The sequence below is a fragment of the Solanum tuberosum genome, unplaced genomic scaffold, assembly GCF_000226075.1.
Source record: "Solanum tuberosum cultivar DM 1-3 516 R44 unplaced genomic scaffold, SolTub_3.0 scf00103, whole genome shotgun sequence".
NCBI lineage: Eukaryota > Viridiplantae > Streptophyta > Magnoliopsida > Solanales > Solanaceae > Solanum > Solanum tuberosum.
In genome coordinates this window covers 1,175,063-1,202,693 of record NW_006239027.1, presented here as the reverse complement: position 1 = coordinate 1,202,693, position 27,631 = coordinate 1,175,063, and the positions used below count along the sequence as shown (strand labels likewise).

The following is a 27,631-nucleotide window of genomic DNA, read 5'->3' as shown; positions in this document are numbered from 1 at the left end:
AAACCCACGCTCACATCACCTCTACCACCAGCTTCGCTTCATAGTTGCTGGGTGGATTTTACAGAGACACTCACTGAAGAATTTTCATATTTCTTCGTTTGCTTCTGGTAATTCTTTTGATATTTAGAATAAAAATCGAATCTTTGAAATGCCACATTTGTAATATTTTCATATGATTCAGACCCATATTGTTCATTTCATGTTTGTACTCGTATGAATGAGTAAATGCGATTTAATGGGTTGTTAAGAAACCAAAAACATATCTGGGTTTTGTTTAGTTTCCGTGGGTCTTGAGGGGTTTTCATTGTATTTGATTGAATCCACGATTTGTTTGTTTCTTGATTGAGCTAGTTTTTTTGATCAATTTGAACATAGTAACTGCTGTTTTTGATGTGTTAATGCTTCTGGGATTCGTGATTCTTGAAAAGGGTATTCAATATTAGTGGTATTTGAGGTATTGCGTAGTATGTATTGAAGTGGAGATTAGTGGATAGGCAATATTTTGTTTGGTGTATATGTTTGAAACTGAGGGGAGAGCATCAGAATATGCTCACTCTGCGCCTGGTTCGCAGATTTGGAACTAGGAGTCGCCTTGCTGCTGTCTCGGGTGCTGGTAATACTTCTAAAAAAACTTTAGTTTCTAAGAGGAAGAGTGTAAAAGTAGATGAACCAGCACTTTTTAGGCTAAAAAAGGAAAAGAACCCTGAGAAGTTGTTTCAGTTATTTAAGGAGAATGCTCATAATAAGATTGTCATTGAGAATCGCTATGCGTTTGAAGATACAGTTTCTCGGTTAGCAGGTGCGGGCAGGTTTGATTACATTGAAAATCTGCTTGAGCATCAGAAGACACTGCCACAAGGTCGCCGTGAAGGTTTCATTATTCGAATTATAATGCTCTACGGGAAGGCTGGGATGATACAGAATGCTATGAAGACCTTCTATGAGATGCATTTATATGGATGTCCACGAACTGTTAAGTCATTCAATGCTGCACTCAAGGTTTTGACCCAATCTCATGATATGGAGGCCATTGAGTCCTTTCTGTGGGATGTTCCTGAAAGGTTCTCCATCAATATAGATATACTTTCAGTTAATACAGTCATTAGCTCATTTTGCTCAATGGGTATCTTGGAGAAGGCTTATTTGTTCATGGTTGAGATGGAAAAGTTAGGTATATCACCTGATGTTTTTACATATACGATACTTATATCTGCCTTCTATAAAGTTAACCGATGGCAGATTGCCGATGGATTGTGGAACCTCATGGTCCGTAAAGGTTGTATGCCTAATGTTGCTACCTTTAATGTTAGAATTCAATTCATGGTAAATATGAGGTTTGCTTGGGAAGCTAATAAATTGTTGCAGTTGATGAAACGTATTGGGATAACTCCTGATGAGGTTACATACAATTTAGTGATCAAAGGCTTTTTCCTAGTAGAGAATCTTCAGATGGCAAAAAGAATCTACTCTGCTTTCCATGGTGCGGGCTTCAAGCCAAATTCTAGAATCTATCAAACAATGATTCATTACCTGTGTAGAGCAGGTGATTTTGATTTGGCATATTCAATGTGTAAAGAAAGCATGAAAAATAATTGGTTCCCAAGTTCGGATATTATTAAAAATATCCTTGAAGGGCTGTGCAAGGATGGAACAGAGGAAAAGATGGGAAACGCTCGATTTTTAGTCATCCTGGCTAAGAAAAAGATACCCCCTTTCTCAACAGAAACTTTGAACGTGATGCGGTCAATAATAGATCGTAGTTAAAAGTACAAAAACATTTATTTCTGCTCAATGGTTTAGCTGATTTTGCAGCACCTCCATAATCCACAAAGCTCCATTTTCTTTTTGGTGAAGCAGAAGTGATGAATTATTACTTCAATGGATTATGAGCCTCCACATAATTTGTAATTTCTCCAGAAATAAGATTTTACTCTTTCAGGGAAGTCCAATGGGGACTGAAGGATGTTTGGAAGTACAATGGCAACCTAATTTAAATGGTAAGTTTCATGTTCCCTTTTTTCATGATTCCTGTTTATATAGAAACATCTCCTGGTAGATGTATTCAGTTATATGTTTGCGTTTGTTTTTCTTTCACTTTTTCTAGCTCAGGCATTAAGTTGCCGTGTTTGAAGGAAGTGAGGTGTTTCTTTGAAATCTCCATTTTTTGCATTTAGATTTCTTGGTGTATTTGGGATGTCTAGGGTATGTAGCAGTTCCTTGGTTATCATCTGTCAACAAGCACTGCAGCTAGTAGTATATAATATGCAGTAGGTTATATTTGATTAATTATTTATCTTTCACTTGTCTTTACACTTGGTGCTCAGTAGATGCTTGAACTTCAAGTCAAAGCTATGCCATGTAGGGGATAATGGAACAAGTATGGCGGAGTTAGTTGCTTAGCAGCACCTCAAAATAGACCTCCACAAAATCAACTCTGTTTTTTTTAATGATGTAAGGTGTTGCGTAACTCGCATCAAGAAGATGCGAAATAGTACAAAGAGGTTGGCTAGCTCCAGTTACAAACAAAATACATTTCCAGTCAGGGAGCTAACCAATAGAACCAAAAAGCCTAAAGGTTGGGTATCATGCCAAAGTAGAGAGCTAATAAAATCTAGAAACGGGATAATATTATTAAGGGGGAAAGATTGCTCCAACTATAAAGATCCTTAAGACATTTGGCTTTCAGGGAACTATTGGGAGTTGAAATGCCATCAAAGCATTTCCAACTCGTTTCTGTCCAAATACACCAAAATATACATACTGGGATCGTCTGCCTGATCTTCTTGATGATTTTGTCAGTAGCTCCAACTTTCAACTACTTCTTTTATGCCTTGAGGGGTTGTCCAACTAAATGCCAAAAACTGAAAGGAATATGTCCCACAAATCAGCAGCCACTCTAGTTTAGATTCTGAGCTGTTCGAACACATGTAAAATCTATTCACCAGCTGAAAGTTCCTTCTATACATAGATTGTCTTGAGTCAAAATAGCACCTGTAAGTTCTATCCATGTGAAGAACATGACCTTTCTTCGGAGTTTTGTCTTCCATATAAGCTTCCATGGGCAAAACTCAATTACTTCATTAAGTGCGCACAGTTTCTTGTACCCTGCCTTTACTGAATAATAACCTCTATTGAGGTTGTCCTACCTTAGACTGTCTTCTTGTGTGTTCATTTGGAAGCTTTCTAGTAAATTGAGAAGATCAAAGAGTTTGCCAAGTTCCCATTCCTGCATGTGTCGTCTGAAGAGGGGATTCCATGTGTTCCCTGATCTGTATTGACAATTGTAGAGTTGGGATCCACTGTAGTCTGGTAAAGGGAAGGGTGGGTGTCTTTTAGAGGTTGCACAATCAACTCTCTTGGACCCCCTGAACTGGGTCTAGTACTCATGAAAGTTATTCTGCTATGAGATAATCTTTAGGTACTGTAGTTGGGCAATCCTCCCCCCTCATGAACTAGATTTTGGGGTTAAGTTAGGCCTAAAGTCCATTTCTTTATTCGCCCCGAACACCACAATTATTAAAAAACATGCTTTAACCCTTATATACATGGTTTGGGTTTTTAGTGCCGACTAAAACGCAAGGTTGCATAAAATAGTTTCCTTTACTAAGAGAAGGCAGCGATTGATGCAAAGATGAGGAAGTAACACTCTGAACTTAGTAACATGGTATACTGGAACTGATTCAATAAAGTAAACCTTCTTTGGAATTGGGTCCAAAGAAAGGAGAACAAGAGCAAAACCAAGTCTGCTGTTGCCTAAACTATTCATGGGTGTTGATGCAACAATGTTAAATGGTTAGTCCCTGGGTATGATTACTTGCTTTGGATTCTTAAAAGTACACCCTGTGATATCGTATAATTACAGCAAATTACCATGTGTGCTGATATGATTGATCTTTCAAGTTGACCCTTACCATAGTCATTGCCTGCAAGGCAGCTGGTCAACATGTTAGTATCGTAAGATGGGTATTAAAGTGATATCTAATGGCTATGGGTTTTAGTTGAATATTAGGCCGTGTAATCTGGAGCTGTTTAGCCATCCGTTCAGAAAAAAATAGTTTCTTTTCTTTTTTGTTGACTAAATTCCTCCCATAATAATAAGAAAGTTTAACACTGTTTTCCTTCTTTTCCCCAACTTTCAGCATTTTTCTCCTTTTCCTTGGTGAACTTCCTAGATTTGACATGGTCAGGCATTCTGAAGCCTAGTAGTCTTCTCATGGCCAATATAGTAATGACTGGTTTTTACTTTTTGAACTGCAGGACAGTATTCCAGTGTTTCATTTGCCACACCAAAGTATATACTTCCACGATGGGATCATATTGCTTTTCAGTTTGAGCTGGTTGCTTAAAGGTAGTTATACTTTGGCTATCTGGTAAAATTTAGTTTTTTTAAAAATAAAATAAAAACGTAAGTGGTATTTAGTTCCCTTTTCCCCTTAGCAACTGTGTAGTTTTAGGAAGAAATATATTCCCTTGAAAAAAGAGAAAGAGAGTAAGTTGGAGGACAGAGGTCCTGATCTCTGCTTAAATGTAAAACACCCTTTCTTTCATAGGTTCATTTATCATCTCTGAATCTCTGAGGTGTAATACTGATTATGGCACGTGCCAGTTGTGTATAACTGATTTATAATATTGAATATGATTTGATGGACTGAACACTGCAATAGAGCTATATAGGTTCATCGAGAACTGTCTCTAATCCATCATTTGCAAACAGGCAAACAACTATGGTGATTTTCCCTGCACTTTGAGCTGTCTGGACATGAGAATTTTATAAAGAAGTTGAAAAAAAATCTTCAAAAAACTTGGTTCTGTTAAAATTTTTCAAGAAGTTTGTAAAAGAATTCTTCAAAAAATTAGTTGGGTGGAGAAGTGCCGTGGGGTTTTTTGACAAACAAACAAATGTTCTTTCACTTGCAAAACAATCTCAAAATTTTGAGAAAAAAAAACTCTAACTATTTATACAGTTCGTCTTCTGTATAAAAAAATAATTCCCAATAAACTTTTTCCAGAAATTGGCAGACCCCAGCTAGCTTCGGATTGAGGTGTAGTTAGTAGACATCTTCTGAAAATTGTCCAAACAGGTCCTAACTTCATGCTGATGTAGGAGCTTCGGTAGAACAGAAGAGGAGGGCAACCTTAAAATCTTTTCAGCTGTATAACTACCATGTGCATAACTATGGAAGGACATCCCGTTACCAGGTATTTTTTATCTTTACTTTTCCCAAACTAGTTCTTTTACCAGGTATGTTCAGAGCTTTTTATATGATTTTCCAGTCATTTACTGGCGGAAAGACAGCTGGTCTATTCTGTTTAATTCATAGCAGGAGAGAGAAGGCTGTTTATCAATAAAACCCAAATCAGGATAGAAGGCAAAACTGAAAAAACAAAAGAGAAAATAAGCAAAAACAAAGAAGAAAGGAAATGAGAAGGTTTTGTGCATATTGAAAATTAGGTGTGTTAGTGGAATGTGTTTCAGTAGCATAAGAATAAGCCCCTCCGTTTAAAAATGAATGAAGAAGTTCGGAGTACCAGAGTTGAAAACCTTCTAATAATTATCACTCTCAACTCGAACAGTGGCCTTTTAATCCCTTTAAAATAAAATCTACATAATTATAAACTAGGGAAAAAGTATTGCAAGTTACTATTCTTTTAATATTGAAAATATATGGAAAACTTGTGGTCAGTAAAAGTTGCTGCACTTTTCAAATATTAAATGTGTCATATAAAATGGAATGGTGGGAATACTATTTTTCTTTTGTCCAGCCTCCAGGCCTTTGGTCTAGTGAAAGAGCGCAATGTGTGTGGTGTGGATTAGGTGCACATCACGAGTTTGAACCTTGTCATAACCTTTATATTTAAATGAAGAGTATAGGGGGCAGAAATATAGCTGAATTATTTTTACTACTCTATAGTGATCAAGTAAATCTAACATCAAAATTTGGGATAAAGAGTAGCTATTTGTTGTTCTGCCTAGCATTTTAATGACAAAAGAAGGCTTACATTACATGTCTTTTCAAATGATTTTGGCTAATGCCTCTGTTTATTCTCAATAAACAGTGAGAAGCACTTTAAAGGCAATTACAACAGATACACGTCTGTTGCTCGCGAAGCTGGAGCTGCAATCTAGGATTTAGCCACCATCCAGACCGAGTTGAGTACTTTCAGGGATTATGATCAGGCATTTGTGAAGCTGACAGCATCGGAGTATTGAACCAGCAGCTTCCTTACATATTGATGAACACGAAAGGGACTGATTCATGAAGGAGTAGGGCGCTGACAGATGATGCCCTATCGTACTCATTTCAGTCTGCTATCAATCCCTTTGATCAAACAAACAAAACCAGTTAAGTGATGCTTCTCTATGGCTGTACTCGACCTGCACTGTGTATAGTTTCTGGAACATGGCCTTCGTCTTCTCTGTTGGTTTTTGAAGTAACAGATGACATTTTCAGCTCAATGTGCAACTGCCAGTGCCTTAACATCGTTGGTTCAGCATCATAGTGACCCACATATTCCCCTCTCTCGGATACATCTCTATCCCCTCTCGGATACATTCCTATCCCCTCTTAGATACATCCCTCCCCTCTCGGATACATGCGTGATCTATGTATCTGTAGATTTTCTGATGTATCTGACATCCTATAATTTTAAGGAACTTTTGTAATTTGGAAAAGAATAGAGATAGGATGTAACTAACTCTTAACACTATGTGATTTATGTAATTTTTATGAATTAAAGGTAGTACTATAAGGAAAAGAAAATTAAGTTGTTTTTTTCCTTCAAATTTCACCAAAATAAAAAATCTTGTTTGAACATATTTTTATTTCAGAAGTGAATTTATGCATTGTCACCTAAGTTTGATTAGAACTAAATGATTAATTCCAACACTAGTTAGAATTACAGAAAACTTAAAACTACATTCTGGTAAAGTTTAAGGACTATACTGTAATTAATTTAACGGAAAAGGCTCAAAAATACCCCAAAACTATTGGAAATAGCTCATATTTACCCTTAATTTATATTTCGGCTCAAATATACCCTTGTTGCGAAATGAGGGAAAAGGGGTGAGGTGAAATCATTTCTAAGGGAAATGGAGAAATGAGGGGAAAATTAGGGGAAATGGGTGAAATCGTATTGAGGGGAAAATTAGGTATTAGGGGAAAATTATTAGTCTACGTGGCAGTGGAACCCTATTATCGCTTATGTGGCATGCAGTGTGGCATCCACATGGCATTTAACAACTTCCGTTAATAAGAAGAGTACTTTTGACCCAATAGTTTGATGGGAAGGGTAAATTTGAGCCGAAATATAGTTTAAGGGTATTTTTTACCCTTTTCCATTAATTTAATTTTAATTGTCATAATCTTAATTCTTAAGTGATAATCAACATGTTTGATTGTTAATTTTTTTTTCCCTTTAAAATAGTCAATAAATAAGCGAGACCCGAAGGGTGAGCTTATGGCGGTTAGCTTCTAGCACTAAATAATAGGCATTATAATTGATTTCCTTAATTAAACTTCTAATCCAAACAAATTGCATTCATTATTTAAAAATTGATTTCATAATAAGTTTTTTCTTGGTCAAAAGTCAAAATTGAACAATATTGAAATAATAAATGCAATTTGTTTGAATTAGAAGCTTATTAATGAAATTAATTAATTTTTTATTATTATTCTTGAGATTTTTTTTTAAATCAAATATGTTGGTTTTCCACTTAAGATTATGACAATAAAGTTTAAGTTAATTATATTGTAGTCTTAAACTTCACCAACAATTATAGTTTTTACTTTTCTATAATTCTAACAAGCTTTGAAATTAATCAGTTTAAGTTAAAATGATATTTTGGGGGACATAAATTATATCCACTCTTGAAATAATATGTTTAAACATGAATTTTCACTTTGGTGAAGTTTGAGTAACTTAAATTTCTAAACTTTTTCTATAATATACTTTTATTGTCACTAAAATATACTATAAATCACGTGTTTTATTATATTATTTTTATGAAATGATTGTTTATTCATTTATTCAATTTAATAAAATTTTACTCTTAAAAAGATTAGACATTTATATTTGTGTCATTTGCTTATGTGATAGATGATTTAATGTATAGAACTTATATTATGCATAAAAGATAAAAGTGCCAATTTTTATAAGTGTATAATTTATATTAAATTTAAATGAAAATTGAACAGATCCATCAATGTATGACAGAATTTGAATAATAAATATATAAAATAAACCAAATTAAGTGAAGATTGAGGTTTGATTTTTTGGGACATTTTTATTTCATTAATGTGGCAAAAGAAAATCAATTGAACACTTCTTTCGACCGGTTATAAAATTTACAAACGCATGAAGAATATCAGTTTAAGCATAAATGAATCATACGAAATTCTTAAAAGAGGTAACTTACATGTTTATTCGTATTATTTTAAATCTTTTCAGGAACTTTTGAATCACTTTATTCGTCTAAGCTTGTTGGAGACTCGATTTTGTCAATCCTTGAAACTAATTTTCATGATATGTTATATGGTATGTTCTCTGTAATATATTTTATAATAAAAGTCAAAACATTATTCAAACAAATGACATTAACGCTATTATACAAAAATTGGATTATATCTCAAAATCGTACTATGAAAGTATATTGTATTATTAATGAATTCATTCCCTAAGTATGCATAAAAATAATTTTAACATAATTATTTTTGTATATTATCAACTAATAAATTTTTTAGACAATTATTAATAATATGTAATTTCATAGTTGTCACTAGTAAAAACTAATGAATTTGGATGAAGTTATACCATTTTTGATATATAAATAATAATAATATTCGACTTAAATACACACAATATAATTTTTTTAAGTTCATTTGATTATTCTTTCCTGATTAGAGCCGTCAAAACGGGCAAGCCCAGCCCTACCCCGCCCAAGCCCCACAGGCCAAAGAATTTGATGGGCTGGGGCGGGCCGGCCCTTCATTTCAAAGGGCTGTAAAATGGTCAACCCGGTCCAACCCCAGAAGGGTCAAGGGCTGGGGCAGGCCAGTCCTCATTTGTTTTTTATGTCAAATCAATGTCACAAACAGTAACATTGTTTCAATAATTCTACATAAAAATCTAGCAATAAATATTTAAAGAAAAAAATAATAATCTCTTAAGTAAATAATATCTGAAAAACAAACTAGTAAACTAAAGAACACTTCTGACTAAAACTTTAGTTAGCAATACATAATTACTTAAATTATTTTGTTAAATGAAATTAAGAAAATTGTTACATGCGTGAAAATTGTCTAATGTCGTAGCAGAAACGAGACGACAATAAAACTATAAGAGTAAAGAGACAGAGAGTTGTAGTTCAAGAATTTAGATATATTAGGGTTTAGGGACTTAAGTTTTTAAGAGTAATGACTTTAGAATTTATAAGGCATTAGCTTTTTAAATCTTCACGTACTAGTAGTCTAGTAGTACTAATCTACTATAGCCGTATAGGTTAGAGGTTACATTTAGGTTTTCTAGTTTTTAATATTTATTTTAATTAAAATTAAATAATTTGGCTCACGGACCAACCCCGATCCGGCCCCGATCAAGCCTCAAGGGCTAAGGGCTTAAAAGGGTTGGGATTATAAGCCCCGATTTTAAATGGAATTGAAAAATTATATCCCAACCCTGACCCAATAACAAATTGGGTCGGGCCGGCCCCATGAGCTAAGCCCTTTTTAACGGCTCTATTCCTGATTATAGTCTAATTGTTTTAAAATAAAATTCTTTCTTGATAATATCCGACTTCTAAGTTTCTTGCTATTAGATATTATCAAAATAATAATTGAGGTATTTCAAATAAGTATTTATTATCAAATATGCTCGTTGTTTCAACTTTAAACTTGAAATTTAAAAAATATATTTAAAGAGTTTTTAAAATTTCCACTTTTCAAACTTTGACTAAATTTTATGTCTAGCCATATAACTTCGACCTTCAAAATACCCTTTATTAATTGAAACTTCAAATACTATTTTTTTTTTAATAGTTTTTAACAAACATATTTTCAATTATATTTTACTAAGTAAAATTACCCGCACTTCGCGCGAGAATTTAATATTACGAAATTTATAAAATAATACTTAAAATCTATCGGTCATTAAAACTAAAACACTATATTATCTTACACACAAGATTATGTAGTAACAAACACTAATAATGTAAAGGAAAATGAAAATTATTACATCTTATCATTTATCCTTAATAACATAAGCATAAAATAATGACTGTAAAAATACATACCATGATCTGTAACATAAGTAATGGTGTCTGTGAGCCAATCAACAGGAGCAAAGTACACAAATATTTAATTTTGAAGAAGAAGAAGAGGTTCAGAATTTTCGTTGTTCTAAAATGAGAGGAAATCCCTCTATTTATCGACAACAAAGGATAGTGTGAACAAATATTTATTGTGCCTTATCGCAAATGTTACAACTATTTGGAAAAGTTGCAACCTTTCATAAAAGTCACAACTTTTCTTTAAGTCGCAACTCTTCATTAAAGTCGCAACTTTTCATAAAAGTCATAACTTTTTCATAAAAGTGACAACTCTTTATAAAAGTCGCAACTCTTCATTAAAGTTGCAACTTTTCATAAAAGTTACAACATTTCAAAAATGTCGCAACTTTTCATCAAAGGGAAAGACTAGTTTTGAAAATAAATAAATTAAAAGAGAATTCTGGTTTGTGGTAGCGCCACGTAGGCGTGCCTAAGGTTCTCTTTTATATAAATATATGATTTTTAATCACATAGTTTCGATCTTCGAATATCCCCCCCCCCCCCTTTTTTTTTTAATTTTACACTCACCATATTTCAACTGTGATTTTGTCTATATACAATGTTAACTTACAAATATCTTTTCTCAATTAAACTTTAAATAATATTCCTTTTTTTAAAAAATAAAAAATATCAACTATTTCATGTCCAAACACATACTTTATATTATTTCTAAGAATATTATAATAAACATATAAGGAAAGTACTTAATTGATTTACTAAATATTGACCTATAATATCCTAGTTGGAATTAGAGAAAATATATCCAAGAACTAAATATTTTTCACTCCACCACTATAAATTGTTACATACCTTCTCTTTATTCCTTCTTTGATATTTTTCAATTCCAAACTTTTTCTTCAGAGGTATTCACAAATTCCTTTTTATTTTTTTTGCCTTTCTTGTGTAAATTTTCTCAAAGTTGTTTTTTCCCTCTAATCTTCTATGTTTTTTTTTCTTGATTTCTTTAAATGATTTTTTTATATTTATCGGCTTTGTAGGTTTTTATAATTTTGAGTTATTAATTTTTTTTTTTATTTTTTTTTTAACTCCAGGATATCCCGCCGCCGCTATAACCTCTGCCACAGTCTCTGCTCTTCGGGTGAGCACTTTGTGCGCACTGGATAAACCCCCACTGTGTTTGTTGTTGTTGTATCTCTTTATCAGTTCTTAAATTTGCAACACTATTTTTTTTAATAGATTTGATGATTTTAACTTTTATCAAGCCTAAAAAAGGGGGGAAATGTTATTTTTTGTTGTTGTTCTTGTTGTGCTTTCCTTATAGAATTTAAGATCAAACCTTTAAAGAATGTTTTTTTTTTGAATAATTAATATACATTTATTGATTTTGTAGGTTCAATGATTTAGATTTATTAAAGTAGTTGTGTTTACTTCTATTTGCTAATTTTTGAACTTGTTATACCCTCTTTCAAGATTTGATTCTTTGTTTTTTTAAAAAAATATCTTTAAAATAGTCTTTTTCTTTGTCTTTTTATTGTTGTTGTAATTTCCCTTTAGATTAGACCTTCTAAGTGAATTTAAGTGTATAAATTATTATTAATTTTTTGCTTTAAGGATATCCTATTTTATGCTTTGAATTCATACTTTTTGAAGGTTGTTTGCTAATTGAGTTGATAATATATCAAGGTTAATCTTTTCTTGGTTAGGTTTATACATAAAAAAATAAAATAAGAAAAATGCTTAGATCTTGGGTTGTTAGATTTTCTTTCAATAGTTTGACTATAAAATATATCACTTCTAATATTTATTTAATTATCATTTAAAATATTATTGATAGATCTACGTTTCAAATATATTTTTTATGATTATTTATGATTGAATACCTTTTATTTTTATGTGATATTATTATTATTATTATTATTATTATAGAAGGGTCAAAAGAGATTTCTTTTGACATAATCTTTTTGAATAAGGTTAAAATCACAAGATTAGTTATCTTGGGATTGCAGATATTAATTTGATATAATTTAGATGCTCCTTAAACTATTCATTTGCATTTATAACTTTTTCCTTTTTATTTAAAGTGTATCATTCTTTAACTAGTAGCTTGACTATTTGTTTTATTTATCTAAATAGTTAAATTAAATCTTATTAACTCTCTATTCATTTTATCTTATTGTAGTGCAAAAATGGCTACTAAATCAACAAGACATGCTGCTGACAAAGTTGCCACTGCTTTTGTGGTTCAATACTATAACATTTTACAAACCCTAATCGACCAATCGTATCGATTTTACAAGGAAAAAAGTGTTCTAAGTTGGCCATCGTCCGATGGTGAAACTAAGTCTGTGACAACTTCTGATGTAAGTATTCTAACAGAGAATCTTAGTATTTCAGTCGGTTGACTATAATTTTTTTTTGTTTTTAACTTTGAATAAAATGTTGTTTCTATTTTTTGATTTTGGCTCAACATTTTTTTAATTTTAGGGCATAAGTGATTTTATCATGTCATCACACTTTAAGGGTAGCAAAGTTGAAGTCAAAACTATTGACTCTCAATTATCTGTTGCTGGTGGTGTTTTGGTGATAGTTATGGCTTATTTAATTGGGCAAGACAAGTCAAGAAAAGGGTTTTCTCAAACTTTTTTTCTTGCTCCACAAGAGACAGGATACTATGTGTTTAATGATATTTTTAGATTTATTGGTGAAGACAAATCTTCAACAATTGTTGAGGAAAATGGTTCAATTGCTACTCCTTTAGGTATGTCTTATAATCACCTCTTAGATGACATGATTGTATAAATATTTAATTTGTCAGCGCGTAGAACTTTAGCCTTTATTATTGATTATATTAAGTTGTTCTCCATTTGGATTATTATAGCTACTCAGAGCAAAGCTGAAAACAATGTTGATGATGAAGTCGACCAGAAGCCTTCAAGCCCAAAAGAAGAAGAACAAAAAAAGAAGGCCCCTGTGGCCCCCGTCATCGTTGAGAACGAGGCTCCAAAAATTACCTATGCTTCAATGGTTAGTCGTACTTTTTTGGATCGTTTGATTCACATGCTAGTTATATAAAGATCATAAGAATATTCTTAAATTGTAATTTTACTTCTTAAGTTTTGTCTAATTCAAAATATTTTCTATAGATAAAGCAAGGTAGGTCCTCGCCACCAAAAAATGTTGGCCTACCATCGGCTCCTAAAAAGCCGCAACCCAATAACTTCGTTCAGAAGTCTAGTTCGGGTGATGTGTTGAAAGTTGCAAGTACTCCTTCAACCAGAGACGTTGCGCAAGACAATTATCATAATGACATCGAATGTAAATTTCTATTGTTACAATAGTCAAATAATTGATGAAATTTTTATCATATTAAGTCAATTGTTGAATTATTTGTTTACATTTTACAGATAAGTCGATATTTGTTGGAGGATTACTACCCAACACAACAAAAAATGATTTATATGCTGTTGTTAAAGAGTTTGGACCCCTTCACATTCAAGACGTTCAACTAAAAGCTTATGAAGTATACGAGGTATATAAGTATCACTTTCATTTTATTTTTCGATTTATCATTTGCTTTAAACTTATTTTTTGTTTAATGATTAAGCATTTATATATATATTGAATTTTTTTTTAATGTAGGATGGATATTGTTGTGGTTTTGTGCATTTTCAAGATGCAATTTCTGCTCAAAAGGCTGTCCATGTAATGAATTTTACACATTTTATTCTTCAAAAATATTTATCGGTTTAAAGTTTATTGATAATGTTTGTCTTTTTTCTTTAATGTTTGATTCTAGACTCATCACATTATGGTGAAGGGGAAACGAGCTTACATGAGATACAAGAGAACTAACAAAGGTACTTATATATATATATGTGTGTGCGCTTGTCGTTTTATTTTGTTATAATACAGGATGACATAATCATCAGTTATTGATTTCACAGTTTGAACTGATGACCTATAGGTCATAGAGATGATTTTAATGTTACTTCAAGACTTTCTTTCTTTATTATATCGTAATCATATAGTATTTAAATTTTATTCAGTTCACGGAGAGAGGGCAAATTCTCCATCGGAGAGAGGTGAATTTTGCGGTGGTCAACGTTCGAGAAGCCGGCCTCAAAGTTCTGATGGACGTTGGGGAGAAGGTTACCAACAAAAGAACTATAATTAGTGTTGTTTTAGACCTAATTAATTATATCAAATCTTGTTATGGTTTTATTACATGTTCATGTTAAAGGTACAATATTTTGGTTTTTGGATGGTTTTAAAAACTAATACTACTTCAACTTTATAGATTTTAATATCTATATAGTTTCAACTCATTTTGAAGTTGCTTCAATAGTTTATTGTATATTTTTATGTGACTTTTGTTTAGGTCCATTATATTTTTGAATCGAGGTAATAATATATCGAGATATTATTACCTAGGTTCCTAAATTTAGAACGAACTAAAATGCAGGTGGCTAGTAGTTATTATATGTTACATTTTCAATAGACACGTAAATCATTTAAGGCCTCACTTCTTTTTTTTTTTAGAGAAAAAGAAATATTTGGACTTCATTATAGTAGGTTGGATCTTTTTTTTTATTTTTAATAATATAGTTATATTCTATTTATTTCTTTTGGTCCACCTTTCATTTTCAATAACTAACTACGTGGTCATGGTGGCTAAATTTATGATAACCATACACATTATTCCACCTATATTTTTCTATGATCTCTATCTAAGTATTATAAGAAATATAGCTAATAATCATATATTAGCTATATTGTTTCCGTGTGATTTATATTTGATAAGTTCGAGTCGTAGAATCAGTCATTGATGCTTGCATCATGATAAACTTTCTATATTACATCCCTTAAGGATGCGATCCTTCTTCGAATCCTGCATAAACGCGAAATGTTTAGTGCACCAAAAAAATTTTCTTAAATTTTGTCTAATATATCCAACTCTATGGCATTATCTAGAATTTTTTATTTTTTTTTGGTATGAGAGATTAGAGCTAGTATTTATTCCATTAATAGCATGTTTGAAATTTCCCATTTATGTGTTTTTAATTCTAGAATAGCAATATCGTTAGTAATTGAGTTCTGAATTTAATTTTTTTTGCACATATTGGACTAAAGTTACTGGTTAAGCCGAACTTGTAGGTAACCTTCTAGCTCCGCCTCTGATTTCAAGACTTGTTAATTATCATAGAATATGGAGTTTTGGGCTGTTGTAGCAGCTGCAGGAGCAGGTTATATAGCACAATATTTGCAAAGTTCATCAGAGGAAAAGGACAACTTACTAGTACATAACAAGAATTTGTTGCACCAATTACGCGAAAAAGTGTGTCCGTTTCACATATTAGCTCGAAAAAGAGCTAAAAAGGAAGTCCCCGATGAAGGAGTTTTCAGATTCAGAGATCTTAATCTTGATTCATTAGAATGCCTCAAGAAAGATTCAATTTTTCCATCCTCTACAAATTATGAGTGTGCAATTCAAAGTAATAAAGATTCTGGTGGATCATTCAATACAACAGGTTCTAACTTCAAAAACCATATGAAGTTTATTTGGATTTAACGTATATATACTGACAGCGTATAGAAATTTTACAGTATATGTGTTTTTGACATGTTGTAGCGCGTAACATGCCTTATTTTCTAGGTTATTGTTTACATGTATATATTGTTTGAAGTTATCTGTAGTTATCATTTAGGTGACGATGTTAGTATATATAAGTTAAACTGTACTCATTTCAATTGATGTTATATATTCTTGTTTCAGTTTCTTCTTATTGCATACCTATCAATTGTTTCCACTCAGTTTCTACTTATTGCATACTTACCAGATCATATGAGTCAAGGGTATTTCGGAAATAGCCTCTCTACCTTCACGAGGTAGGGGTAAGGTCTACGTACACTCTACACTCCTACTCTCCCCATGCCCCGCTATGAGATTTCACTGGATATGTTGTTGTAGGTTGAATGAGTTGTTCTTCTGCTCTCGATAGTCCCTTTTTTCATGATTTGGTTTCAACATTTCTTATGAGATATAAGTTTTTAAAGAATTTGTTGAATATTTATGCAAAGTTATCTATTTTCGAGTGTATTGTCATCCGGTTGCTCTATCCATTTGGAGAAAAGCAATTGAAGAACATGAGTTTATTGTTATTTTGATGATCTAATGGATCTCACCAAAAACCTATGTTGCTCGAACTCTTAAAAAATTCCACTAGGTGAGTAGTGTTTTTGGGAGGATTCAACACGAGTGCAGCAATATTTTTGTAGAGTTCGAGCAACATAGGCCAATACATAAAGCAATTTAGCTACCTTCAAGATTTTGACTAAATAGAATGGCTCTATCTAGCCAAAACTTATGTTGCTCGGACTCTTAGTATCATTTTTGGAGTATTCGACATGAGTATGACAACATTTTTGGAGAGTCCGAGCAATATACGTACATAAACCAATTTAGTTACCTAATGCCTTATTTCTGTTTCTCCTTTGTCTTGATTCAAGCAGGGCTACCAAATGGAATGACTCTATTCTATATGGGAATTGTTAGTGGCATGATGTCTGCTGTTATTGCAAACAGAAAAGAGATAGAAAAGGTTAATGAGAAGTTTAAATGGACCAAGAGTTTAGTACAAGAGTTAGAAGAGGAGCTCAATGTGAAAGAGATTGCTAATGATGATTATGAAGATCCAAATCTATATAGTCTCTCTATGTCAACTGTTGATGAACCAACAAGACAAACCAGTGAAGCAGAAAAACACGAGTCGATGAGCGAAATTGAGGCAGAGCTTGAAGCTGAATTGGAAAGGTTGGAAATGAGCTTGAAGGTTTCAACCTTTGAAAGAATATCTGATTTTGTTGAGGTAAGCCTGCATTTAGCTATACTTCTACTTATTGGTACTTTTTGAAAATATCGTTTTCGAGACTTTGACTGAGATGACCCCACAAATGGAACGAAGTGGATAGTGAGGATTTTGTATAGCCGACTCCAACTTGCTTGAGATTGAGACACAATTGTCATTTTTGATGTCCATGTTGACAAAATTTCTGATTCATAAAAAATTAAAATTTGCAGCTAGATCCAGAAGATGAAATAAATGTGGTTCAAGGAGACTTAAAACTAGATTGCCTCAGTGTACAGAGTCCTGATTCATCAGAATCAGATAGTCATACTAATGGAACTTGGATTGTTCATTCTAAACCTGCCAACTATCCTGTTTCCCCGAGGGAGCTTAGCTCGCGTCTGCATGAGGTAATAGAATCCAGACTAGAAGCTCGAATTAAGGAGCTCGAAACAGACCTTTATCATAGCCAAAATAGAGTTTGTTCATTGGAAACACAGCATAATCTCTCTCAAAAGGACTTTGCATCGCGGGAATCAGAGTCATCTGAATGTCTACAAAGTTCATATTGGTATCATGAGGCTGATGAAGAGACCATCAGGATCATGCATGGAAGTGAAAATGCTTTTGACACTAATACAAGAATCCCTCCTTTTGATGGAGGATTGATTGATAGCCCAAACGAAAAAAAGGGTGGCCTGGTGCACGAACGTAAGCAGCCTACCTTGATGCAATTGTTAAAGACAGAATCCATGGCTCAAACCCGTGAGCTGCAGGTCACACGGAAACAACATTACCATTGCTCCAAGGTTCCCATTCATTGATAGACCAGATATGATAGGAAAATGATCATATCCATATTATGCTGTCTTCTGTTATTTTTTATGTTATATTGGTATCTTCTTACAACTCTTTTAAGTATAGAGACACAATGTGCAGTGTACATGTAAAGATTGAAGAATTTTGTATTTTGTATAGAACAGCAGACACTGGGGAGAGGGTGTTATTCTGCTTTACTTAAGATGGTGTAGCCTTTGTGCCATGGATTCAAGTTTCAACTGAATCCATCATTTTCGACACACAACGTAGATGTAAAATGAAAAACATTAAGATCACAATAAACGTTATATTCTGAACTCATAATTTCAACAGTACAACGAGTTCAATAGTAAAAAAATTGAAAGTTAAACCATCATGTTTAAGTCATGGATTCGCCTCTGGTCCAAGCCTTCACAGGCGTTTACATATAGAGAAAAACTCCATTTCCTGCTTAGTCTGCTTTTCTGAATCTAATGCAGAGAAGGGGAATAGTAGCTCAGATAAAAGGCAAAACAAAAATTCAGTCTTGTCAGCTTAACGCATTAAGAAGCTCCAGAACAAGATGAGAGAATGAAGAATCAAATGATCGTGACGATTTCCACTCCATCTTCATTATAGATGTTAAGATTTGTTTACAGTGGAAGAAGTTTCTTATGCTTAAAGTAAATCATGAAAGCAATGTATAAGACCAAACAAAAGATTCCAGTGATGATAATAGTCCAGTCAAACCCATCCGGATCGTCAAAAACTGTGGCTTTCAAGTTCATTCCAAATACTGCAGTCACCATAGCAAATATTGTTGCCACAAAAGTGGCAGCTGTTAGAAGCAACTCAAATTGTATTAGCTGATTCTGGACATTGGCCTGTTACATAATAAAGTTTTGAGTGAGTTTCATGAACATTACAGTGTAGATACGTGTTGTATTTAATGTATATGAAAAGTTATGCTGAAACAAAAGACATCAAGAAACAAGGGAACACTAAAAGATAGTATCCACAAGTTAGTCTTACAAGTTTTATATTGATCAGATCCTCCGTATCATCAATATATTCTTTAAGCTGCAACACAAGAGAGAACGAACGTGAGAAATACAAATTCTTCAGTTGGAATATTGAATCAAATTAATTAGGAGGTCATGCATTATGAGTTATGGGAGAAAATCTTGGTGTATGGATTATTTGACTCTTCAATGGATGATTTTGAAGGGATTAAATCATCGATGCTATAAGTTAGGGGTCTGTGTAGTCTGCAGTATCTTTACCAGAATAATTCATACATTGAAAACTTCAAGAGCAATAACTAGGGGTAGATTAAGCAACTAGACAACATACAACATAAAGAAAAAAGGAAAGGAAGTGACTGGCGCGCCCAAGGTTGTAGAGAAATGCTAGGATCAAAACAGTAATACAAGATCTACTAAGTATACCCCCTTAATATTAATCAAATGCTAGATTACTCCCATAATTCTCCCTTATCCGTAAACCAGAACCCGAGGCTATGTTTTAGCAAATACTCCTTCCGTTTCAATTTGTTTGTCTCACTTTCCTTTAGCCTGTTTCAAAAGAATGTCTCTTTCCTTCTTTTTTGGCAATTCTTTGACTCTAACTATCCACACAACATTGTTTAAGACCACAAGATTAAATGACATTTTGGTCATTTTACATATATCTTTAGTTTAAGACCACAAGATTCTTCTAGACTTTCTTAAACTCTGTGTCAAGTCAAAACCAGACAAACAAATAGCAACGGAGGAAGTAATTCTTAAGATTATTTGGTAAGAATGGTAATCCAACTCTAGTTGCATTTCTTGAATCTATCAGGGAAGGAATTCAGTTCATTCTAATTTAATTAATGTTGCAGTATAAATATAAGATTTTCTGGATATCAAGAAGAAAAGCTAGTAACGTAAGAATCTCTTACTGATGACAACTTGTTCAGAGCGCTGTCAACGACCACAAAATATGCTTCAAGCAACATTTCAAGCTGATCAATATTTTCTTGACCATTAGATGAAGCTGAAATACTTCCGTGTTTGCTTGAGCTCAAATTACTGAATGCCCGTTGCAACTTATGCACCCCGGTAGTTGATGATGCAGGTGATACTGGAGCAGATCTTGCTGCTCCTCTAATTTTTCCATATATATCCGCTTGATCATATGAATCATTATTAAAATAATCCTCCTTCCTCTGTTTCTTCTCTGTTAAGTACATCTCAGCCATGTCACCATCATCATCCATTAGATGTTCTATTTCATCACATACCTGAACATTTTTCGATAAGTAATTTTATTAAGGTACAGAATATGTACAAGAGGAAGACATCTGTGACTCCTATTCCACTAATACAGGTATTGAAGACATCTGTATGCCTGAACATTTGTTTAAAAGCTTAAGTGGTTTGATAGATAATTGAGCAGTATTAGGTTACGTATACAATCATACCTTTTGGACTCGCTGAGTCAAGGCAAGCAGCTGACCTTTCAATCTACGAACTCGTTCCAGATTTAGAGTGTTAATAGATGATGCTAGTTCATCAAGCACGGGGTATACTTCCAGTTCTAATTCTTTCACCTGTTTGATTTAGAAAGACATGAAAAAGAAGTTTTGATTGAGAATATATACGTTTAATCATGAGAAATTACTGCATTTTGTTTGAGGTACTGGATACAGAGAGAGAGAAAAACATGTCGAAGTGAATTCATATTTCGGCCAACACGTCACATCATGATGATGATAAAACTAAGTAATAAGCAAAACAGACGGGATTTACTAACATCCAAGAGCAATTGATGCAAAGCACCTTGAATCCATTTTTAGTTAACCAACATAGAACCATGAAAGCTCAACTTAAAATTGATCAAGCTGCAACTAAGCTTTAAGATATTCTATTACTCCTTTCTGCAGTTCCTTTTTTTTTTTATAACTGTGGTGTCCAGGACAGCTTACGCACACATCAACTAATTCCACGGGATACCTCCCACCAACAATAGGTACTACCAGGTAACTTTTCCCTCCAAGGTTCGGACAGATGGGAAGAAATCACCTAGTATTTATTGTCTCTGCTGAGACCTCATGGTCCTCAACGCACTTCATTGACCACTAGACTTAAGATATTTATCACATTATGCAACAATGGCACACATATTGGTGCTAGTATATTATGCCTACAATGGACAGCAAATATTCTAGTCTATTACACAAAAAGAGTTATCAATCTGCCACCAAATGAGTCTTCTGCATACCTGAGCATCAAGAGACAAGCAAGTTAGCTCCAAAGCAAGCTCAAGGGCTCTGAACTCGAAAGGAAGACCATCTGAATTAAAACACCACTCATTATGAAAAAACTGAAATTTCTTCTATAGAGAGTTTACCATATATCAAAAGAAACATCACACTAGAATAAAATAGGTTCAAACAGAGGGGAGGGGATATAGAGGATTCATCGAACAGACGCCAACAAGTTTGGGATGGTGTACTTGCTGTTGCATTGAAAGACATATGACAGAGAGAACGTTTCAGAATCACTGTAATTACATGCATCCCTCAAACAACAAAAACACCATCGGTTGCTGAACATGCTTAAGTGTCGGTTCATTTATACTAGAGGGGATATCCTCCATTGCTTCTAATAGCTATAGATACTACTTTTATTGATACATGAAGAACTGCAGATACTAAGTACAGAAGTTTGATTAAATTAAAGTCAAAGATGTAAGACAGGCTGTCGTTACAAAGCTCAGGCAAGGTGGAGCAATATTTTAAGGCTAATTTTTATATTTCTTTCTGCAATTGAGTTGGTCAAAAGTAGCATTTGGCAGAAGCTACTAATAAGTGCATGTTACATGGACAAAAGCAGCTGGATAGCATAACTGTTATAACAAACTTGGAACTCAATACCTTGAATCTTTATCAATTTCTTTTCCAATATTTCCTTTCAATTGAGGTCTTTATATATCCAAATTCACTGTTAAGAAACTATCATGGCCACACAACATAAAATTTTCCAGAATTAAGCCATTCCCAATAGTGAGAAATATCTCCAACTTCTAGCATCATCCAAGTTTTCCATTTTTTACTTTAATAATTGTTCTTATGCAGACTCAGGAATGGATTTAGATGCTAATTGCTATGCAACAAAGGAACCAAGAACTATTTCCAGGACTTCTTGATCTCTCTCTCTCTGTATAGATATGTTCAGAAGTTTTGTTATGCTTATACAACCATATTGCCATTCGTTGATAAAATACCAGATATAAATATTAAAATAAGAAAAACCAACAACACAGAGTTTGCTCCCCACATAGAATGTCACAAGCTTTGCCCTACTCAACTGTTTCCGTTGAGGGGGACGAAGAGGTGGATTCAATCAATTTCAGCAATTCATGTTGCATTTTCTTGTGTTATGATTTAGACTTACATGGATCTGATTCAGACATAGACAGAACAACATTCAACAATCATGCCTCAATCCCAAATGATTCCAATGTAGATGCCTTAAAAAAAACAGGCTTTCTGCATTACGCACTTCGCTAATAAAATTATGCCAATCCAATTCAGGAAAATATAGCTTCTGTGCAATTTGTTAGTCTCTTTTGCCTTTCCAAGAGTGCGACAGGTTTTCTATGAGAAGTCGTCTTTCACTTCTCCTTTTAACCCTGGAATGCAGAATCATAAGTGCATCATATTTTCCAGATAGCATCTGAAACTTTTAAGTTTTACTTTCAATACATTAATGGTTATCTCAATATTGAACTTGGTCTAGCGGGACTAAAAAAGTCACAGTTAACAGTTAAACTGGCATGGGGCGGAATAGTTAATTTCTTGTCAACATTATGATCCATTGGTGCAAGACAATTTAAGATAATTTAAAGCTACGTAAAGACAAAAAAAGAGATAAGCAATAAGCTAGATTGCACAGAACAGGAGCATCTACTGGCTTTCAACTCTTCGACAGAAACTAGCATTCACTGGTTTTCATTGCTTTGAGAAAAAACCAACCTTTAGTGCAGAAACATAAATAGAAATGGATTTACCCGGCTGATCTTTATTTATCTGAAGGCGTTTACACAATTCAGACTCGTATTGCAGTACACAAGCATCCAAAGAATTCATCAGTATAACCTCATCAGCTGTGATGACACATCTGATCTGTTCAAGGTTTACCACAATAGCTTGCTCTCGTCCTAATATTGTGGAAGGATAGATAAACTTAGGGTCCAAAAGCCGGAGATCCCTGGCTGGCAAAGAACAATGTCTCATAACGGTAGCCTTATCCAATTCCAAAATCTTTGAATTGCCATGCTCATCAATCTTTATCCAAGAGCGACTCCCATGACCTTGGCCTCTCCTCTTAATACCAGGTAGGCCAGACCCATGAAAGTTGTTATTTGCCTGTACATCTGAGTAAAACCTAGTAGACGTAGATTCTGGAAAATCTGTAAAAACAGAAGGACCATTTTCTTCTGCCATTTGCTTTCACTTTCTGTGAGTTAGGAACAAACCTCAGAAATAAAGATTTCAGCATTGATCAAAGCCCCTAGTACTCTTACTCCAACTGCAGCACTGTTGCTTTTAGCAAAGTGTTAGTGTTAGCAACAGTAGTAGCTTTTCTTATTACGGTTCTTATTACCTTTTTATTTTTCATATCTTACTGCTCCTGCAAAATAAATTGTGAACAGAACCACATAATCAAATAGATGTAACTTATCAAAAAAATAAATAAGTAAATGTAATTTTCACTAATAGCTTCATCTTGACACCAAAAGGCACAACTATATAAGAGCCTCAGAAGAAAATTTATGAACACATTGATCCTGAAACACAATCCCAAACAGTTACTAGAAAATGAGACAAACATGTGGTCTTTGGTCCACTCCTGATCAGAAAACATTTTCTGCATGATTTTCATCCTTCTACCATCCTCATCAAAATAATTTTCTTAAGTCTAAGCGTAGGACAAGGCAGTGACAAGCAAAACCCTATCTCAACATCAATCTTCCTTTGCATTTGCATTCATGGAGATTTAGAATTAGGAATTAACAAGAGGAGTCTGATATCATGGTTTCATAGGCTGCTGCAAAATAAGAAATGGAGGATATCTAAAGATTATCTACTATTTTTGTTATTATCGGTTATTTTGTGTACCTCCGTTACTTCTTGCTCGGGACTGCTTTGGAAGTTTGGATTGTTTTTCCTTGAGCTGAGGGTATACCGGAAACAACCTCTCTATCTCCGAAGTAGGAGTAAGGTCTGCATACACTTTACCCTCCCCAAACCCCACTTTGTGAATTACACGGGGTATGTTGTTGTTGAGGATATCTAAAGAGGGAGCTTTCACTTGCACTAACAGGTTAAACATCATAAAAGCTTATCCAAGCATTTATGTATGTTCCTACCCCAATTCCACAATAAGATTGTGTGTTGTAAGCATAATATGAAATCCACTCTGAAAAGCAACTCCCTTTCATGCAACCCCACATCAAAAGTAGCACGGAAACTCATTTCCAACATCAAAAAAGATCTTAAACTTAAACACTCAAAAAAAGGGAAGAGATAGAGGATATCCAAATAGGAGGCTATAACTTGTACTTAGAATAAATCATTCAAGCACTTAAGTGAGATATTGATCCAACCCAAATTCCAAAATAAGAAGGTATCACAAGTGTAAAATGAATGCAAGTTTGCATGTAAATGAAATATGGAATCATAGATCGACATCAATCATTCTTTGGATTCTTTGTTTTAGTTCTCATTTTTACTAAGTTCAACTTAGAAAGATATGAATTGCTGCTATGGATTGTCAGATATTGAATAAATGTTTATCGCCTCTTCCAAAACTAGTTTTGTGCTATCCTCTAGAGCTTGAAATTTTTTAAAGGGCCAGCATATTCAGGTCACATTTTAGGCCACGCTCCCTTATGTCTAGTATTAGAAGTATTCGACTTTCTTTCTATTTAGAATAGAAAATTATATTCATCTTAGTGCATTGAAATCCGAAATAGTACTCCCTCCGTTTCAATTTATTTGTCTTGGGGTTTAAGAAAGTAAAGAAAATTCTTAAATTTTGTGGTCTTAAACTAAAGATATGTAGAAAGTACCAAAATGTCTTTTAAGCTTATGGTCTTAAACATGTCATGTGCAAAGTTAAAAATAAAGAGTTGTCAAAAAAAGGAAAGAGACATTCATTTGAAACTGAGTAAAAAGGAAAGTAATACAAACCAATTAAAACAGAGGGAGTCACTAGTCGCACTAAATATAAAAAATAGCATGGAAACTCAATTCCAACATAATGAAGACAAAAAAAAGGACACCTTTACAAACTCAACACTATTGCACAAGAAATCAATAACCATATCAAAATTTACAAACCAGTAAGCAAAATTTTAATTTTCTATCTCATGCTACCTAGAGGACATTCACAACGAACCTTCATAAATACCAGCTCAATTAAAGAGAACAATACACTAAAATAGCCAAGGAGAGAACAAAATGCACAAAGTTTGAATCTTGACACTCAAATACCGCCCTAGTTACCCAATATTCAGAATAGAAAATTATGGTACTTCCCATGGCACAGTAAGATAGTCACGCTACTCCCACTCAGTTCTCATGTAACCAAATATCAAAAAATATAGCATGGAAACTCACTTCCAACATTTCTCTTCTTTTTTTTTAAAAAAAGAAACCTTTACAAACTCAACACTCTTCCACAAGAAAACAATAACCATGTCAAAATCCACAAACCAGTAAGCAAAATTTTCTTTTCTATCTCACGCTACCTAAGGGACATTCGCAACAAACTCTAATAGATACCAGCTCAACAAAGCACCCAAGGACGTATCCTAGTAGTCAATGAAGTGGATGACAACCATGAGGTCTTACATTCAAATCCCAGCAAAGACAAAAAACACTAGGTAATTTCTTTTCATCTATCCTAGCCTCGATGGACAAAGTCACCTCATACCTATTGTTGGTGGGCGTTGACAGGTATTCCATTGAATTAGTCGGGGTGCGCACCGGACACGACAGTTATCAAAAAAATACATATACTAGCTCAACTAAACAGAAACAATACACTAAAACAGCTGAGAACAGAACAAAAAAGCACAAAGTTTGAATCTTGACACTCAAAATCAACAGAATACCCCAATATTAAACCACCAAACAAATTACCAAATCATCAACTACAGAGAACTAAACAGTATGAAAATAAACCCCACATCAAGTCAAATCAAGAACTCAAAACACAATAAGAAAAAGCTCATACCTTTACAAAAAAAAAGGCTTTGGGCTTAAAGGGTCTCTGCAACAATGAATTCAAGAAGAAGAACACGTTTTACACAGTGCAGATTTGCAGTGAATTAAAAGTATAATATTAACTGAATGAGTATAAAGATTTAGGGAAAAGAAGAAAAGAAGGGTCCTAGGAATCAGGATGAATCGATTATAGAATCAAAATCCCCAGACCACGTAGACTTAATCTAAGCCGTTTGTTTCCGAATAGAAATAATCGTAAAAAACACATTTAAAAATATAATTTTTGTAACGAAATATATTTTAATTATTACTTGTTCGTTTTTCATATTTGAATGATGGTGATATTAGGGCAAAAAAAAGTGAATAATTAATAACTAAAGTGTATTTTTGATAAGTCATTTATAATAACTTAATTATGAAGCTCACACACACATAATAATTTAATTATAAAATTCAAAATATTGAGATAGTTTAAACGTGTTTTTCACGCTTTTTCAGGAATTAAAAAGTTTTCTTAGTAAAATATTTTTTAAGAAAATACGTGGAAAGATTGCAATTACAAAAGTGAAGAAATTAATACATATATTTTTATTTTATACAAAATAATATATAAACACGACTTAATATATATATTAGTATTTAATATTATCAATCAAATATTACTTTGACTATACGGTGATTATTTTTCGTTATATGATTAATCAAACATTATATTATCTTCTAATCTAACCACAATCAAACTATTAAAAATTAAGTTGTTTTCTTGAATGCATATATGTTGACTTTTTCTTTATACTTTTTTTTTTATTTTACTAATGTTCGATATCTCATGAGTCTAATTAAATTTTATTTCACACATTGCAAATTCATTTTTGGACTCTCCCACTTTTTTTTTATTTTATCAATATGCCCAATTTTTCATTTTCTTTTTCATCTTTCTCCATAAATTTTATTGTTGTCCTTTAATTTCTTTTCTTCTTTTGGCTTCCAAGCAAAGGGATAATTGATTGATTGTCCTTTATTTTCTAATTTACTATATGAAAATTTTGAATTTCATAATTAGGAATCATGTCACATGTGAGTAAAGGATCAAAATTGTCCTTTATGTTTGAGTAAAGGATCAAAGTAATCCTTGTGTTTTAACATGGAGCACTAATAGTCCTCCATGTTTCAACAATTGGTACATTTTTGATACTCTTGCAAACAATCGTCAAAAATCTAACGGTGCTTTCTTTTACACGTGAGAAAAGTTTCCACCATTGCCAACTAATTTTTCCCTTTCCTTTCCTTCAGATATCCATAATTCCATAACTTTGATTCCCCTGTGAAACAAATAAAATCAAAATAAAGACTGATATTTGGAGAAGTAAAACTTATTCAGTTGCATATGTTGTTTTTGAAGAATGTATCTCCCTTCAATGGAAG

The 27,631-nt window shown here is 33.2% G+C and overlaps 5 protein-coding genes across 7 annotated transcripts in view; 3 read left to right on the top strand and 2 right to left on the bottom strand.

The window, feature by feature from the left end:
* The first annotated feature begins 22 nt into the window (after window positions 1-22).
* LOC102595216 (pentatricopeptide repeat-containing protein At1g80150, mitochondrial) lies at window positions 23-6,745 on the top strand. 2 transcript variants are annotated; one of them, XM_015309318.1, is made up of 4 exons: window positions 23-1,997; window positions 4,263-4,348; window positions 5,105-5,199; window positions 6,058-6,745. In XM_015309318.1, exon 1 carries the CDS (start codon window positions 547-549, stop codon window positions 1,762-1,764), a length of 1,218 nt encoding a protein of 405 aa, XP_015164804.1. In that variant the 5' UTR covers window positions 23-546; the 3' UTR covers window positions 1,765-1,997; window positions 4,263-4,348; window positions 5,105-5,199; window positions 6,058-6,745. The 2 variants fall into 2 exon arrangements, with proteins under 2 accessions (XP_015164804.1, XP_006348685.1); XM_006348623.2 differs by having other exon boundaries at window positions 4,258-4,348.
* Window positions 6,746-12,471: 5,726 nt separating this feature from the next.
* LOC107060849 (putative G3BP-like protein) lies at window positions 12,472-14,459 on the top strand. Its single transcript, XM_015309274.1, has 8 exons — window positions 12,472-12,645; window positions 12,770-13,043; window positions 13,164-13,309; window positions 13,429-13,600; window positions 13,690-13,814; window positions 13,925-13,987; window positions 14,082-14,142; window positions 14,332-14,459. The coding sequence occupies exons 1-8, from the start codon at window positions 12,472-12,474 to the stop codon at window positions 14,457-14,459; spliced, it is 1,143 nt and encodes a 380-aa protein (XP_015164760.1).
* Window positions 14,460-15,225: 766 nt separating this feature from the next.
* Window positions 15,226-18,151, top strand: LOC102605415 (uncharacterized). The gene is made up of 3 exons (XM_006348741.2): window positions 15,226-15,813; window positions 16,796-17,151; window positions 17,364-18,151. Exons 1-3 carry the CDS (start codon window positions 15,492-15,494, stop codon window positions 17,952-17,954), a joined length of 1,269 nt encoding a protein of 422 aa, XP_006348803.1. The 5' UTR covers window positions 15,226-15,491; the 3' UTR covers window positions 17,955-18,151.
* Window positions 18,152-18,517: 366 nt separating this feature from the next.
* On the bottom strand, window positions 18,518-26,394 carry LOC102594879 (magnesium transporter MRS2-5). Of its 2 annotated transcripts, XM_015309317.1 has the most exons (8): window positions 26,223-26,394; window positions 25,636-25,644; window positions 22,984-23,606; window positions 21,193-21,263; window positions 20,393-20,521; window positions 19,871-20,212; window positions 18,961-19,008; window positions 18,518-18,812 (listed from the first exon to the last, which is right to left on the bottom strand). In XM_015309317.1, the coding sequence occupies exons 3-8, from the start codon at window positions 23,417-23,419 to the stop codon at window positions 18,582-18,584; spliced, it is 1,257 nt and encodes a 418-aa protein (XP_015164803.1). In that variant the 5' UTR covers window positions 23,420-23,606; window positions 25,636-25,644; window positions 26,223-26,394; the 3' UTR covers window positions 18,518-18,581. The 2 variants fall into 2 exon arrangements, with proteins under 2 accessions (XP_015164803.1, XP_006348684.1); XM_006348622.2 differs by lacking the exon at window positions 25,636-25,644 and having other exon boundaries at window positions 26,217-26,394.
* A 1,101-nt stretch (window positions 26,395-27,495) lies between these two features.
* LOC107060848 (uncharacterized) overlaps window positions 27,496-27,631 on the bottom strand; it is a 3,283-nt gene continuing 3,147 nt past the window's right edge. Inside the window, exon 4 of the mRNA XM_015309273.1 lies at window positions 27,496-27,528. Coding sequence (XP_015164759.1) covers window positions 27,496-27,528 — 33 coding nt within the window. The remainder of the gene's footprint in view (window positions 27,529-27,631) is intronic.